Below are 17,235 nucleotides of genomic sequence, written 5' to 3' on the forward strand. Positions count from 1 at the left end.
AATCCGGGCCAGCTAACACCTCCCAACAAAGGATCCCCCCAGACAGGAAGCAGCCAAGCTTTGAAGCTGCAAGGCTATTAAATTCTAATCAATGTGGCCAATTGCAACATTCACACTTTTGAGTTGTAGTTTGGGGAGACATCAGCACTGTTTGGCAGAGATGGCAAAGACATTGCAAAACTACAACTCTCAGGAGTCCATTGCATTGAAGCTACTAGCATTAAAAAAATTCTAAAATCAGGACAGTAAATAAAGAGCAACACTAAGAAAACAAGGGGAATTCCAGACAGGAAACAATCCGGGCCAGCTAACACCTCCCAACAAAGGATTCCCCCAAACAGGAAGCAGCCAAGTTTTGAAGCTGCAAGGCTATTAAATTCCAATCAAGAATCAAGGTGGCCCCTTGCAACAATCACACTTTTGAGTTGTAGTTTGGGGAGCCACCAGCACTGTTTGGCAGAGATGGCAAAGACATTGTAAAACTACAACTCTCAGGAGTCCATTGCATTGAAGCTACCAGCATTAAAAAAAATTATAAAATCAGGACAGTAAATAAAGAGCAACTCTAAGAAAACAGGGGAATTCCAGACAGGAAACAATCCGGGTCAGCTAATACCTCCCAACAAAGGATCCCCCAGACAGGAAGCAGCCAAGCTTTGAAGCTGCAAGGCTATTAAATTCCAATCAAGAATCAAGGTGGCCACTTGCAACAATCACACTTTTGAGTTGTAGTTTGGGGAGGCACCAGCACTGTTTGGCAGAGATGGCAAAGACATTGTAAAACTACAACTCGCAGGATTCCATTGCATTAAGCAATAGCAGTTGAAGTGGTGTCAAATCACTGTTATTTCCTAACAGATCAGAGACAACTAGGTTATCAGTCTAACAACTGAAAAACCAAATTGCCTTGCATGAGTACATGTGGTTATTTTACTCTTCTCTGGAAGAGTTATGGTTTCCAAATGGTTGTGAATGCCATTTTTCTCCAAAAAAGGCTACGGAGATTCTCGTTTCCCAAAAGGTTATGATCTGTACATTTTATTTATTTATTTATTTACTACATTTATATACTGCCCCTCTCAGCTCAGAGGCAACTCGGAGCAGTCAGGCCTTTCCAAAACATCAAAGAAATTAAACCACATTCTGCAATATGGGCGTCAACATGATTTGCACAGAAATAGCAGCCTCCACAACAACACAGATCTGCATGCAGTTCTCATTAAGCCCCAACTCACATTTGCATCCCTGGACTTACCTAAAACCCAGGGGAGGATCATCCATTCGACGACGGTGGGAGGAGGTCCCTGCATGTGGAGGTCAGTTCTGACGATGTGCTGCGAGGCGAGGAGGAGCATGAAGAGGAAGGTCAGGTAGGAGCCCGTGTGGCAGATAAACTTTATAAATGGCTTTTTGATGAACAGTCCCAGCCTGCTCTTTGGCGCAATCAAGTAGGACACAGAAAGCACAGGGAAGAGGAGTCCAATGGTGATGCAGGTCAAGAGCTTGACTGCCCAGTGCTTCCGCCGCCATCCGGGAAAGCCGTCGTACCAAAGCGTTGCAAGCAGCTGCTGGCAGTTGGGCTGGGCAACAAACTGGGGCGAGAGAGGAAGGGTGAACAAAATGAGTGACAACATTGCAGAGCACAGAGTGACACTCCTAACAAGAACAATCCCGGGCTGTGTTGCACCCCAGGCCTGAGAACATCTTTGATCACAGTACCACATAAGAGTCCAGAACATAAGCAGTTTGTTGTAGAAACACATTAAAACTATAGGAAAAAATTGGGAATAAAGAACGAAGATCCAAAAAGGTTAGAAATAGGTGATAATCCAACAGGAATCCAAATATATTTTACAGATTTAAAGGCAACACAATCCAGGAATATCCCAAAGTCACCAGAACAGTTTAAGCCCACCAGCAAAAGGTATACTTAATAAAACTTGAACAGGAACCCCAAAAACAGGAACATGGAAACTTCCAAAATACTTCAATCCAAAACCAAGGTTTGAATCAAGAACCAGTGATCTCAGGCCTAGCTCCTCACTTGGGAACTACATTGTCTGAACTAACTTTTAGGTAAACAACTTGCTAATTAAAAGGCACTCGTGAAGTCATATCTTTTCCCATGAATTTTATGATTAGATCTGCTCCCTCCCTCTTAACGTTTCAGAAGCAAGTTAAAACATGGCTGTTCGAGCAAGTGTTTACAAATGCAGAGTAGCTAATATAGGAAATCGAAAGATTTGACAATGGAACTGGACAATGCTTGATAATAATGAGACGCTAATGATGTTTTTATTGCTTTTGTTGTGTTTATTGTTTAATGTTTTAATCTGTATTATGTTTTTCTATGTACTGATTTGTTGGAAACCGCCTTGAATTGCCGATTGGCTGAGAAAGGTGGTATACAAATACAGCAAATAAATAAATAAATAAATAAATTTTCTCTCCCACTTTCCCATGTAATCGCTCTGACTGGCGCTGCCTATTTTCTGCTCTGATCTATAAATGGAGACTTTTGTTGATCTCCGTAGCTCTGTTTTTCCATGAGAGCTTTCCATATGCAACATTTACATTGCCTTCCAACTGAGTACCGTGGCCTGTATAAGATGTTAGTTCTGACCTTTAAAATTCTTTACAGCCAAGGTCTATTGTACCTTAGGGACCGCCTCTCCTTCTCCCATCATCAGAGGTCGCAACGACTAGCCCAACGCAACTTACTCTATATACCGAGTCCTAGAGAAGTGCACTTGGAAAGTACCAGACGCAGGGCTTTCTCTATTTCTGCCCCTGCCTTATGGAATTCCTTGCCGCCCTACATGAGAGCCATGCGTGACTTAGGGCCTTTTACTCTAGCACTTAAGACCTGGCTTTTTACTAGAGCATTCAATCTCTGTTAATTTTAAAATTCTGTATATATGTATTTTATCTTTTACAATTTAGCTGTAAATCGCCTAGAGCATTCTCGGATGGAGGGCGATTAATAAGTGATTAAATATGATGATGACGACGATATCACTTAGGTCTTCGCCCGACTCCTTATCTAATGTTGCAGTTTCTGGCTCCTCTGACTGACCTTGAAGCCCTGCACTTTCCAAGCCAGGTTTTGCACAGAAAGAGGCATAATTCCCCTGGCTAATATTTTCATCACTTCAAGCCCCAGGAAATCCCACAGGCAATTCCACAATCCTCTCTAAATTATCAATGCACACAACAGCCTCAGGAGCCTCAGGCTGATCTACAACAGGTTGGATCAAATTTCCATCTATGCCAGAGACAGCTGGAAGGTTCTGTGTTGGTGGACAGCAAATTCCTTGCCATTTTTAACGTGGAACTATCCAAGGTGCTGAACTCTGAGCCCAAACTTCAGCATCTTGGATGAGCCTTTTGTAGCTATCCAAGTTTGAGAGCCTATCCTTAGCTCATACTAATATAGAAACTGCTAGCTGTTGTTGATTCAAGATAAGATGGTTTGGGCACCAAAGTTGAACTTCCACCTCACTACTATAGAAGCCACTATTCGCCAGTGATCTAGGATGAGATGGTAAGGTCCAAAATTGAACTTTGCTCCCACTAATATAGAAGCTATTAACCAGCTAGTAACCATTTATGATGTGATGGTCTGAGGTGCAAAATTGTGCTTCCACCTTACTAATATAGGGCTATTAACCACCATCACTGAGGATTCCTTGCATTTTAAAAGCCTGTGAAATTGATAGGGTCATCATCATCACCACCATCAATTTTATCTTTTACCCACCTCTCCTTAAGGTTCAAGGTGGGGCACAAAAATGTTTTTATTTTATTATTTTATTTTATTTTTATTATTAAAACAATATCATTAAAGCACATAGATTAAATGACAAAGACCTAAAATTAAATCACATTAAAATCATGCATAATAATGTAGGTTTAGATTCATAGATTAAAATAGACTTGATGGGCCTTTAGGTTCTGTTTTAAATTCTGGCATAAGCCAACTTGAAGACACACATCTATATAAATAAAACTATAATGTTCGTTTGTGGGATCAACATAACTCAAAAACCACTGGGGGAATTGACACCAAATTTGGACACAAGACACCTAACAACCCAATGTAAGTCCTTCACTCAAAAAAAAAGATTTTGTCATTTGGGAGTTGTAGTTGCTGGGATTTACAGTTCACCTACAATCAAAGAGCATTCTGAACCCCACCAACAATGGAATTGAACCAAACTTGGCACACAGAACTCCCATGACCAACAGAAAATACTGGAAGGTTTTGGTGGGCAGTGTCCTTTGGTTTGGATGTTGTACTTCACCTACATCCAGAGATCACTGTGGACTCAAACAATGATGGAACTGGTACAAACTCTACATGAATACTCAATATGCCCAAATGTGAACACTGGTGGAGTTTGGGGGAAATGGAATCTTGACATTTGAGAGTTGTAGTTGCTGGGATTTATAGTTGACCTACAATCACAGAGCATTCTGAACCCCACCAAGGATGGAATTGAACCAAACTTGGCACACAGTTCTCCCACGACCAACAGAAAATACTGAAAGGATTTGGTTTTGGAGTTGTAGTTCACCTATATCCAAAAATCACTGTGGACTCAAACAATGATAGATCTGGACCAAACTCTACACGATTACTCAATATGTCCAAATGTGAACATTGGTGGAGTTTGGGGAAAATAGAATCTTGGCATTTGGGAGTTGTAGTTGCTGGGATTTATAGTTCACTTACAATCACAGAGCATTCTGAACCCCACCAACGATAGAATTGGGTCAAACCTCGCACACAGAACCCCCATGTCGGCCACAGCAACTCGTGGCAGGGGGCGGCTAGTCATTAAATATATATATATTGTGTTTTCAAATATTGCAATGCAGTATTTTTAATAGAAACGTTATTATGTGAGAGAGTGCATGCGCATACATGCAAAAAAAAGTCTGCAAACACCATAAACCAGTACCGTCTGAGTCTATCCTCAGTGAAATGATTTCCTTTTGCAAATCTGACTCTGCCTGATTAAAAATTAAGAGGGTTCATATTTCATTCAGGAGTTTCTTACAAAATTATCGCCGGAAAAGGAAAAAGAAGAGATAGTGAAATATATGTGTGTGTGCTGCCATCGAAAACAACAATATCGTCTCTTAAGTGTTTGGTCTTTGGGAGGAAATGAACCCAAAGAGGATGAGAAACCTTCCAAGACTCACTCTTAAAAAAAAAAAAAACAGCCATCATCAAAAGTGCAATTCACAGTTGGATGGCAATTGAATTACTCTCCGGTCATTGAAACGCAACCTCCTTTGACTTAAAAGTTCTATGATTCGGAAGGATATAGAACAGTGGTTCTCAGCATTCCTAATGCCGCGACCCCTTAATACAGTTCTTCATGTTGTAGTAAGCCCCAACCATAAAATTATTTTCATTGCTACTTCATATCTGCAATTTTGCTACTGTTATGAATCGTAATGTAAATATCTGATATGCTGGATGTATTTTCATTCACTGGACCAAATTTAGCACAATACTAAATACGCTCAAATTTGAATACTGGTGGGGTTGAGGGCAAATTGATTTTGTCATCTGGGAGTTGTAGTTCCTGGGATTTACAGTTCACCTACAATCAAAGAGCATTCTGAACTCCACCAACAACGGAATTGAACCACACTTGGTCCACAGAACTCCCATGAACAACAGATAATACTGGAAGGTTTTGGTGGGCATTGACCTTGGGTTTTGGAGTTGTAGTTCACCCACATCCACTCAAGCAATGATGAATACTGGTGGAGTTTGGGAAAAATAGGCCTTGACATTTGGGAGTTGTTGTTGCTGGGATTTATAGTTCACCTACAATCAAAGAGCCCCTTGAATCCAACCAAAGATAGAGTTGGGCCAAACTTCCCACACAGAGCCCCCATGACCAATAGAAAACACTGGAGGGATTTGGGAGGAATTCACAGTGATTTAGGGGAGATGTAGTTTACCTACCTCCAGAGAGCACTGTGTTCCAAAGACAATCAGAAATACGTGTTTTCTGATGGTCTTTAGAGGCCCCTCTGACACCCCTTTGTGACCCCCTCAGGGGTCCTGACCCCTAGGTTGAGAAACGCTGATATAGAACCATGTCAATAGGCGTTTCCCTTCAAGATCAAGACCACAGAAAGTGTTGAAAGTAGAAGGTTGGAAGGGGAAGTGGGGAAGGCATTGAAGCACCATTGAGTGCATCTACATGGACAAACTTGGGCCCTCCAGGTGTTTTGGACTTCAACTCCCACAATTCCTAACAGAATCAGGCCCCTTCATTTTCCACCTTAGTTGTTTAAGCCGTGGAGACACGCTTTGGCTCAGAGCTAAGATTTCATGGCAGGGAAAGAGGGGAGAGGCCAGTTTGTAACTCTGAATTGTTTATAAGTTGGATGTTCCTAACTCTGGGGCTGCATATCAATGCAGTTCAGCCATGGTAATGACAAATTGCTGGTCATTACCTTTAAAGCCCTGAATGGCTCGGGTCCAGGCTATTTGACTGATCACATCTCCTCTTACAAACCAACCCGGGCACTGTTTTGTGAACCCTTGCTGGCTGTTATACACAAATGTGGGTGTTTTGTTTAGCTTTGTGGTGTTCTATTTATTGTATTTATTTATGTTATAGAATTTTATCTGACAATGTGTAGTTTAATTTTTTGATGTTAGGTTTAATTTACTGGTGTTAGGTTTTAATTTGATGTTAGATTTTAACGTTACTTTCATATGTGGGTTTTTTCTGGGATTTTATGTTAATTTAATGTTTGCCATTGTTATGTTGGAATCCGTCCAGAGTCTGCTCTGGGAGATAGGGCGGAATACAAATAAAGTTATTATTATTGTTGTTGTTGTTGTTGTTATTATTATTGAGCTCTTTTGGAATTTGTTATCTCTGCTCTCCAAGATATCTATTGGTATTCATATCAGGTTTTTTTGTTTTTGTTTTTTTCATGTCAGAAGCAACTTGAGAAATTGTAAGTCGCCTCTGGTGTGAGAGAATTGGCTGTCTGCAAGGACGCTGCCCAGGAGACACACAGATGTTCTGATGTTTCACCATCCTTGTGGGAGGCTTCTCTCATGTCTCCATATGGAAAGCTGGAGCTGACAGAGGGAGCTCATCCATGCTCTCCCCAGATTCGAACCTCTGACCTGTCGGTCTTCAGTCCTGCTGGCACAAGGGTTTAACCCATTGCACCAATGGGGGTTCCATTTATATCAGTGAGGCTAGGTTGTAGTTCATAGGCTATTGTTTGGTCTACTTCCACACTTCAACCTGTTACAGATTAAAAGCAGGATAATTGTGTGCTACCAAGACCATAAAAGTGAGGAATGAGGAAGCATGCATGAGGTAGAAAAGACTGTGGTAATTTGTCCTTAAAAATGGCAAAAATCTGCCTTCCTTTTTCCTCTCCTCTCACTTCTCTTTTTGCACTTCAAACTCAGTTTGCAGCAATTAGAGGAAGCTGAAGACAAAAGAGGGAGGAGCAAAGTGAGCAGACAGAAAACAGGACATTTTAAAAGTAGCTGAAAAACTGGGATGGCAGAAGATTAATCTGGACTATTCCTTCCCAATTGGGATGGTTTTCAAGCATGCATCTCCATTCTGGGGAATATGAGCCAAGGGGCCTTGATGGTTGACAAAACTATTCTTCAACCCATTTCCATCCTAAATGCAATTTCCATCCTTCTCTCTAATCTTTCTCTTCCTGCCCCCGGGAAGGAAGGAAGGAAGAGCGTGAACATTACATATATTGCTTTCTCACATGACTCTGCCGTATAGATCCGGCTTAATGATTGGTGGCACGTTTTGCACCGAGCAAAATAAAGAAGCCTCAAAAATTGCTGAATAGGTTTGCTTTTCTCTTTCCTCGGTTTATCAGGCTTGAGGCAAAAGCACAAGCGGTTAAAGCTACAGTGATGTCTCCATTCCTGGTTTGGCTCCCCTCCCTTCCTCCCCATTTTATTTTAGCAACAGCAAAATTACAATGCATTAATTATACATGCTCAATAATCAGCAGTGAGGAGACAATGTACTTTCGCCTTGTACCAAAGCAGCTGGCACCGCCATCTCATTTTGTTATATATGTTATGATGATCAGGTAGAGTTGGAAGACTAAACCAATCTGTTAAACCAGGAGAGAGAGAAAAAATGGAAACCTGGGGAAGACTCTGTTTTGCAGAGAATTCGTCTTCTGTACCAAATGCAAAGAAGCGAGTCGGCTGAGCTGTGCCATCAAGAAAACCGCAAGGAAATGCTCAGTTTGGGAGGAGAAAATCTCATTAAGAAGGAGAATAATCTCTTTAATGGAAAGAATCCAGAAGGATATAGGCAAATCCTACCATCTTAGCCATTTTGGTGACCTAGAAATCCTACAACCGTGAGGCATCTTCATGCATTTTGCAACATTTGCCTGTAGAGGGAATGCGGAGAGGATTCAATACAAAACGACTTCTCAATTGGCCTCCTCAAAATACACTTTGGAGCACAGCATCACTGAACCGAATCATTGTATAAACTGGGAGGTCTACATCTTCTTTCTATATCCAACTTTTAACCTTACCTTGGGGTGCATCTACTCTGCAGAATTAATGCTGTTTGACCCCACTTGAACTGCCATGGCTCTATAATATGGAATGGTAGGTGCTGTATTGCTGAAATTAGACTATGGAATTACTATCACTGCATCAAACATCTGAAACCTCTTTCCTCTTCTAAAGGTGGTGATGCATCTACCTTTAGAACAATATGTCTCAATGTGGGGGTCAGGACCACTGGGGGGGGGGCGCAAAGGGGTTTCAGAGGGGTCGCCAAAGACCATCAGAAAACACAGTATATTTGTTGGTCATGGGAGTTCTGTGTGGGAAGTTTGGCCCAATTCTATCATTGGTGGGGTTCAGAATGCTCTTTGATTGAAGGTGAACTATAAATCCCATCAACTACAGTTCCCAAATGTCACAGTCTATTTTCCCCAAATTCCACCAGCGTTCACATTTGGGCATATTGAGTATCCGTGCCAAGTTTGGACCAGATCCATCATTGTTTGAGTTCACAGTGCTATCTGGATGTAGGTTAACTACAACTCCAAAACTCAAGGTCAATGTCCATCAAACCCTCCCAGTATTTTCTGTTGGTCATGGGAGTTCTGTGTGCCAAGTTTGGTTCAATTTCATCAGTGATGGAGTTCAGAATGCTCTTTAAGTCTAGGTTAAGTCTATAAATCCCAGACACTACACCTCCCAAATGATAAAATCAATCTCCCACCCACCACCCCAACCCACCAGTATTCAAATTTGGGCATGTAGTGGGGGGGGGGGGCTTGAGAGCCTCCACCCCCCCCCCCCAAATTCTCAGCATAGTCCACGAGAAGGCCTTACTGGAACATTATTTAAACTGTTATGTTTATTCATATCATAGGAGTCCCAGGTGGTGCAGTGGGTTAAACCCCTGTGCCGGCAGGACTAAAGACTGACAGGTCACAGGTTCGAATCCGGGGAGAGGCGGATGAGCTCCCTCTACCAGCTCCAGCTACTCATGAGAGAAACCTCCCACAAGGATGATAAAAACATCAAATCATCAAGGCATTCCCTGGGCAACGTCCTTGCAGACGGCCAATTCTCTCACACCAGAAGCGACTTCCAGTTTCTCAAGTAGCTCCTGACACGACAAAAAAAAAATCATATCATGATCTGATCACCCATATATCCCATATGCATGGGGGTATTGGGATAATGATACAAAAGGTTTGCTAGGGTAGATCCTCAGCCCCCCCCCCGCCCCGAATCAAACTCACCCCCCCCCCCCCCCGAATCAAACTCCTGGCTATGGGCCTGTTTCGGCATATCGGATATTTGTGCCCAATTTCATCCAGTGAATGAAAATGCATCCTGCATATCAGATATTTAGGTTATGATTCATAACAGTAGCAAAATTACAGTTCTGAAGTAGCAACAAAAATAATTTTATTGTTGGGGGTCACCACAATATGAGTAACTGTATTAAGGGGTCGCAGCATTAGGAAGGTTGAGAAACACTGCCATAGAATTATTTATTTATTTAGAACATTTATATTCCGTCCCATTCTCAACCTGCGAGGAGGGACTCGCCTACCAGCAGGCAACAATTCAATGCCAATACAATATAAAAACAGCAATAATATACATCTATATAAATAAAAATGTAATGTTTGTTTGTGGGTTTAACAGAACTCAAAAACCACTGGACGAATTTACACCAAATTTGGACACAACACACGTAACAACCCAATGTATGTCCTTCACTCAAAAAAATTTTTTTGTCATTTGGGAGTAGTACTTGCTGGCATTTATAGCTCACCTACAAGCAAAGAGCCTTCTGAAACCCACCAACGATGGAATTGAACCAAACTTGGCACACAGTTCTCCCATGACCTACAAAAAATACTGGAAGGGTTTGGTGGGCAGTGTCCTTTGGTTTTGGAGTTGTAGTTCACCTACATCCAGAGATCACTGGGGACTCAAACAACGATGGATCTGGACCAAATTCTACACGCATACTCAATATGCCCAAATTTGAACACTGGTGGAGTTTGGGAAAAATAGAATCTTGACATTTGGGAGTTGTAGTTGCTGGGATTTATAGTTCACCTACAATCACAGAGCATTTTGAACCCCACCAACGATAGAATTGGGCCAAACCTCCCACACAGAACCCTCATGTGGGCCACAGCAATGTGTGGCAGGGGACGGCTAGTAATTACATTAAATGATTATAAATGTACATTGAAAACAGTTCGCCAGGTTTAAAACATCCTCCAAATGAGTTCAAATTACGGTCCATAAAATCTCAACTTCACCAATAAAATCCATCTATTCATAGAGTAATGGGAGTTGCAGTTTTACAAGGCCTTTAGCCTTCTCTATCTAATAAAATTTCAACTCCCAGGATTTACCCTATGCAGCCAAGATGATGTTGTAGTTATTATTTTTGTTGTTTTTGTTGTTTGTTACCTGCCTCTCCTCACAACTCAAGGTGAGGTACAACCCAGGCAAAACCCAGATAAAACAGAATACCATTGAAATGCATATACAGAAATACATTAAAATATGAAGACTACAAAGACATAGGACTTCTTCTGGTATTTCTTGTCGAGGGCAGGGATATTTGCCAATTTTCTTTTTACATCACTTTGTTCTGCTTTCCTCACCACCACAAACCTTAATTATTCAAAACCTTTTCAATTATCCGAAGGTACATTCTTCCCTTCTGTCGCTGCTAATGTAGATAGATGGCGCTTCCCCTTATCCAAACTGTTTGACATTACAGAACAGTTCTGGTTTGCGGGCGTCCCTGGGGCCGGTCAGATAAATTATGCACAAAACTCCATCACCGCAGAAAAGTATTAATCAAACTTGGGCTTGGATCCCATATCGGCACATAAGCACTGCAATTGCGGTTTCACATCCTCCCACAACCCACTCGCCATCAAACCCTGATGCTCACTGGTGGAGAAAGGAGGGAATTGGGAGACAATGGAGAATATGTTGGTCTCAACTTGGAGAAGGAAAGAAATGAGGATGCCTTCTCCAACTGAGCATCCACACCTTTTCCTTCTCCCAAGAGTTGAGAGCAGTTAGAACTTCATTGCTTCTGTTATGGTAGGTTGTTTTTTTGGTGTTTTTTTTTTGTCATGTCAGGAGCAACTTGAGAAACTGCAAGTCGCTTCTGGTGTGAGAGAATTGGCCGTCTGCAAGGACGTTACCCAGGGGACACCCGGATGATTTTTTGATGTTTTTATCATCCTTGTGGGAGGCTTCTCTCATGTCCCCATATGAGGAGCTGGAGCTGATAGAGCGAGTTCATCCGCCTCTTCCCAGATTCGAATCTGCGACCTGTTGGTCTTCAGTCCTGCCGGCACAGGGGTTTAACCCACTGCGCCACCAGGGCTCTTCGGTTATGTTATGGTAGGTAAAGGTAAAGGTTTTCCCCTGACATTAAGTCCAGTTGTGTCCAACTCTATGGGGTGGAGCTCATCTCCATTTCTAAGCGGAAGAGCCGGCGTTGTCCATAGACACCTCCAAGGTCATGTGGCTGGCATGACTGCATGGAGTGCCATTACCTTCCTGCCGGTGCAGTACCTTTTGCTCACATTTGCATGTTTTTGAACTGCTAGGATGGCAGAAGCTGGGGCTAACAGCAGGAGCTCATGCCACTCCCCGGATTTGAACCTGCAATCTTTGTGATGAAGAAAATAAAAAAAATTGACCATAGATTATTTATATTATGTTAAAGTAGACAATGAAGACATTGTAGATTTCAAGATTTTTCCAGTAATTAATCAGAATGGAGACTGCAGTCAAGAAATTAAGTTCAAGACTTGGAAGGGTAGTCATGAAGGAACTAGACAAGATCCTCAAGCATGAAGATATATCACCAACAAAATTAGACCTGTCTATGCCATCACATTTCACATTTCCATGTATGGTTGTGAAAGCTGGGTAGGAAGAGAACCAACTCATTTGAGATGTGGTGCTGGAGGAGAGATTGTTGGAGATCAAAACCACTAAAAAGACAAATAAATTGATAATAATGTGTGTAGATAAATAGGTACTGCTTTAAGCGGGGACAAAATAAAAGGCGCTCGTAAGGACATGCCAGCGATTCAATCAGAAGGACGTCTATAGACAACAAAGCTCCTCGGCACAGAAGATGGAGCAACAGCACCCCCCATCCCCATGGCCAAAGTCGAGCACAGCCTCCAGATGCCGGAGATTGAAAAGAAGGAAAAACCTATAGCTCTGTTTATGTATTGTCTGTCCTTGTTCATTGTAGAACAGCATTGAATGTTTGCTGTATCTGTGTTCTGCAATCCGCCCTGAGTCCCCTTGGGGAGATGGAGCAGAATATAAATAAAGTATATTATTATTATTATTATTATTATTATTATTATTATTATTATTATTATTATTAGAAACACAACAAGATGAGTCCACAGCAGACACTCTGCTGCTGTTGTATTGGATCACATGCTGGACACTTCCCAAGTGTCTAGGACTGTGAGATGTATCAGCGAAGAATGCATGCAGATCTAAGTAAGATGGCCTTTTGCAGCTGACAGATGGTAATTTTGTCAGTGCCAATTGTGTTTAAGTGCAGGCCAAGGTTTTAGGCACTGCACCCAGTGTGCCAACTATTATTACTACTACTACTACTACTACTACTACTACTTGAAACACAACAAGATGAGTCCACAGCAGACAAGGTCACTCTGCTGGCTGTTGTACTGGATCACATGTCGGACACTTCCCACGTGTCTAGGACAGTGTAATGTATCAGTGAATAATGTGTGCAGATCCAAGTAGGGTGGCCTTTTGCAGCTGAGAGGTGGTAATTTTGTCAGCGTCGATTGTGTTTAAGTGCAGGCCAACGTCTTTAGGCATTGCACCCAGTGTGCCAGTCATCACTGGGACCCCCTTGACTGGCTTGTTCCAGAGTCTTTGCAGTTCAATCTTTAAATCCTCATATTGTGTCAGCTTTTCCAGTTGTTTCTCTTCAATCCTGCTGTCATCTGGGATTGCAACATTGACAATCCATACTTTGTTTTTTAACACCATTGTGAGGTCAGGAATCTTGCACTCCAAAACTCTGTCAGTCTGAATTCGGAAGTCCCAGAGTAGCTTGTGGTGTTCATTTTCTGTAACTTTTTCAGGCTTGTGATCCCACCAGTTCTTTGTCACAGGCAGATGGTATTTGTGGTACGAGTTCCAATGCCTGTGGCAAATAACTGGTTGGATCACCAGTTGTTGTTGTTGTTGTTGAGAGAAAATTAAACTCTGCTTAGAAGCTGACTGAACTGAGGCTATCATACTTTGGCCATATCATGAGAAGACTAGAAAAGATGATGATAATTTGAAAGGTAGAAGACAGTAGGAAAAGAGGAAGATTGCATTGTAGGTGGTGAGACTCAACCAAGGAAGCCATCCTGACTTTGGAAGACCTGAGCAGATCTGTAGAGGATGGAGAGACTTGGAGGTCTCTCATTCATAAGTTGAAGTCAACTAGACAATGGCAAAAGCAGGTCTTAACAATTGCTGGGCTGTCAAGAGTTTTTTCAAAAAGGGGAAATGAGTAGTATTCAAAATGAGATCTATATAAAGTCAGAGGCCCTTATGTTCCCGTAAGTTCCTACCAGAATGCTGGTCTTTGAACCCTTCATATTTCATGTTTTATTAAGTGTCAAAAGAACTCTCTGGATGAAAAACGAAGAAAGAGTGTAAGGTCAGCACTTGGACACAACACGCTAGATGTAATTATGTTACCTATGGCATGTTGCTTCAGGAGACGACAAGAGTAGGACAAGTATTGATTCCCGTTGTCATTTGGTGAGTGATGAGTAATGTTTGCTGGTTATTTTCCTTGTAACTTTTGGAGGATTAAAATGTCAGATGCCATTTTGAGTGGATTTTTTAAAAGATGGTCCTTTGAAACCTTTTCAACAAAAATCCAAAGTAACACACACAAAAATGACACCCAGGGTGCATCCACATTGTTGAATCAATGTAGTTTGACACCCCTTTAAAACTGTGGCATAGATACCAAGAAGTGGGAAGCCCTGGCCCTTGAGTGCTCCAACTGGAGGTCAGTTGTGACCAGCAGTGCTGCAGAATTCAAAGAAGTGCGAATGGAGGATGAAAGGAAGAAACGTGCCAAGAGGAAGGTGTGTCAAGCCAACCCTGACCGGGACTTCCTTCCATCTGGAAACCAATGTCCTCACTGTGGGAGAACATGCGGATCACGAATAGGGCTCCACAGCCACCTACAGACCCATCACCAAGACACTACACTTGGAAGAACATCATCCTTGGGTTGCAAAGGATCACCTAAGTAAGTCTGGCTTAATGCTATGGAATTCTGGGAGATGTAGTTTGGCAGGGCACCAGACCTCTTTAGCAGAGAAAGCAAAAGACCTTGTAAAACTATGATCAGAAAATGGGCTTGTTGAAACAGAGGCTGGATGGTTCTCCGCAATCAACTCCACTGGACTGGCCATGTTATCCGGATGCCCGACCACCAACTCCCAAAGCAGTTGCTCTACTCCGAACTCAAGAATGGAAAATGGAATGTTGGTGGGCAGGAAAAGCCAACCTTAAAAATGTTGGCATAGACACAGAGAACTGGGAAGCCCTGGCCCTTGAGCGCTCTAACTGGAGGTCAGCTGTGACCAGCAGTGCTGTAGAATTTGAAGAGGCACAAATGGAGGGTGAAAGAGAGAAACATGGCAAGAGGAAGGCGCATCAAGCCAACCCTGACCAGGACCACCTTCCACCTGGAAATGAATGTCCTCACTGCAGGAGATCGTGAGGATCAAGAATAGGGCTCCCATCGCCAAGACACTACACTTGAAGGACCATCATCCTAGGGCTATGAAAGATCACCTAAGTAAGTCTGGTTCAATGCTATGGAATTCTGGGAGCTGTAGTTTGGTGATGTTTCAGACACCTCTTTAGCAGAGAAAGCAAAAGTCCTTGTAAAACTATGATCAGCAAATGGGCTTGTTGGCCACAAATTGGACTTGTGGTGACTTGTGGCCCATAGGTTACATGGCTACCATTCTGGTATAAGGTATATGTGTGAAGTTAATGATCTATAGGTTACTCTGAGTTTTCCGGACTGTATGGCCCTGTTCCAGAAGCATTCTCTCCTGATGCTTTTCTCCTGAGGTCCACAATATCTGAGGATACCTGGGGGTAAAAAGTCAGGAGAAAATGCTTCTGGAACATGGCCAGACAGCCCGAAAAACTCACAGCAACCCAGTAATTCTGACTGTGAAAGCCTTCGACAACACATTAGGGATCTATAGTTTGCAAAATAGTACAATTCACTATGGAAGACGACAACAAGTTTAAGACATTATCGAATGAAGATAAATGTTACGGAAACACCTAGTTAGTGTAGCTGCTGTGTAAGCCATTCAGACCAATGGCAGATGACCACTCTCTGGCACATTTGCTCTGACATCGCATTGTTTCCCTTTCTTGTTCTGCCAAACATTTTCCTTTGTGAGTGACTCACCGACAACAGCAGGCAGCCTCTTACCCATCAGGTAGATTCCATTAGCCTTCCCACAGAAACAAACAGGAGGCTGGCCTGATCTCAGTTCAAACAGCATGTTCTCCTAAGGCATATATTCTTCTTACCCCATTTACACCTATTTCCCAGAACTAATGCCTGCTAAAGTGTGCCTTTAAGAACATGCATCAGGCAGACTGACTGGAGACAGGTAAATAATCATAGACCCACAAGACCTCAAGGACCATCCTGTCCAACCCCATTCTGCCAGGTCGGACGGCACAGCTAAAGCATTCCTGAAATAGGACCATCTAAGTTTTGTTTGAAGACCTCCTGTCGGAACCCAGATGCCTTAAAGAGCCAGACACAGGAGTATGTCCAAAACAATAGTTTATTAAAGCAAAGTAAACAGGACTCAGAAACACTTGCTTCAGTGCTTCTGGTCAAAACTCAAAGTTTGCAGCAATTTGCAGCTTGAAAAACAAACTTAGAAAATAAACCAGATTAAACAGGCCAAAAATCCAGATTAAATAAGAGTTCTTCCAAAACACACCAAAATCACACAGTTTCAAGATTATTATTATTATTATTATTAAACTTTATTTGTACCCCGCTAGCATGTCCCGAAGGACTCGATGTGGCTTACAAAAGCCAAGGCCTCAACACAACAACAACAGACAATAACAATACAATACAAAGCAAATTAAAAACATAAGCAATAACAAAACATTACACTATTACGCAATAAAACCAGGGCTGGACCAAGTGATGGATACAGATTTAAAAAGTGCTGGGTGTGAGAGGTGGTATGTTGGAATTCTGGGCAAGTGCAATGTGCAGAGAGTCTTAACTCTAATAAAGAGCTTCTGGGACATAATGCTGGGGGTTATCCTATTCTGGGAAGGCACATCTGAATAGCCAGGTCTTCAAGTTCTTCCTAAAGACTGCCAACGTGGGTGCTAGTCTAATGTCTTTGGGGAGGGTGTTCCAAAGTTGGGGGCAACCACAGAGAAGGCCCTGTCCCTCGTCCCCACCAAACGCGCCTGCGACGCAGGTGGGATCACGAGCAGGGCCTCTCCGGATGAATGAAGGGAGCGCGTGGGTTCATAAACGGAGATGTGGTCATGCAGGTAGGCAGGTCCCGACCCGTTTAGGGCTTTGTAGGTAA

General features: G+C 42.4%; 1 protein-coding gene across 1 annotated transcript in view; it reads right to left on the reverse strand.

The window, feature by feature from the left end:
• Window positions 1-17,235, reverse strand: part of TRPC5 (transient receptor potential cation channel subfamily C member 5) — a 194,884-nt gene that overhangs the window by 65,571 nt on the left and 112,078 nt on the right. Inside the window, exon 4 of the mRNA XM_060756189.2 lies at window positions 1,256-1,592. Within this exon, the coding sequence (XP_060612172.2) occupies window positions 1,256-1,592 (337 nt within the window). The remainder of the gene's footprint in view (window positions 1-1,255; window positions 1,593-17,235) is intronic.

The sequence above is a fragment of the Anolis sagrei genome, chromosome 10 (assembly GCF_037176765.1).
Source record: "Anolis sagrei isolate rAnoSag1 chromosome 10, rAnoSag1.mat, whole genome shotgun sequence".
In the NCBI taxonomy this organism is placed as follows: Eukaryota; Metazoa; Chordata; class Lepidosauria; order Squamata; family Dactyloidae; genus Anolis; species Anolis sagrei.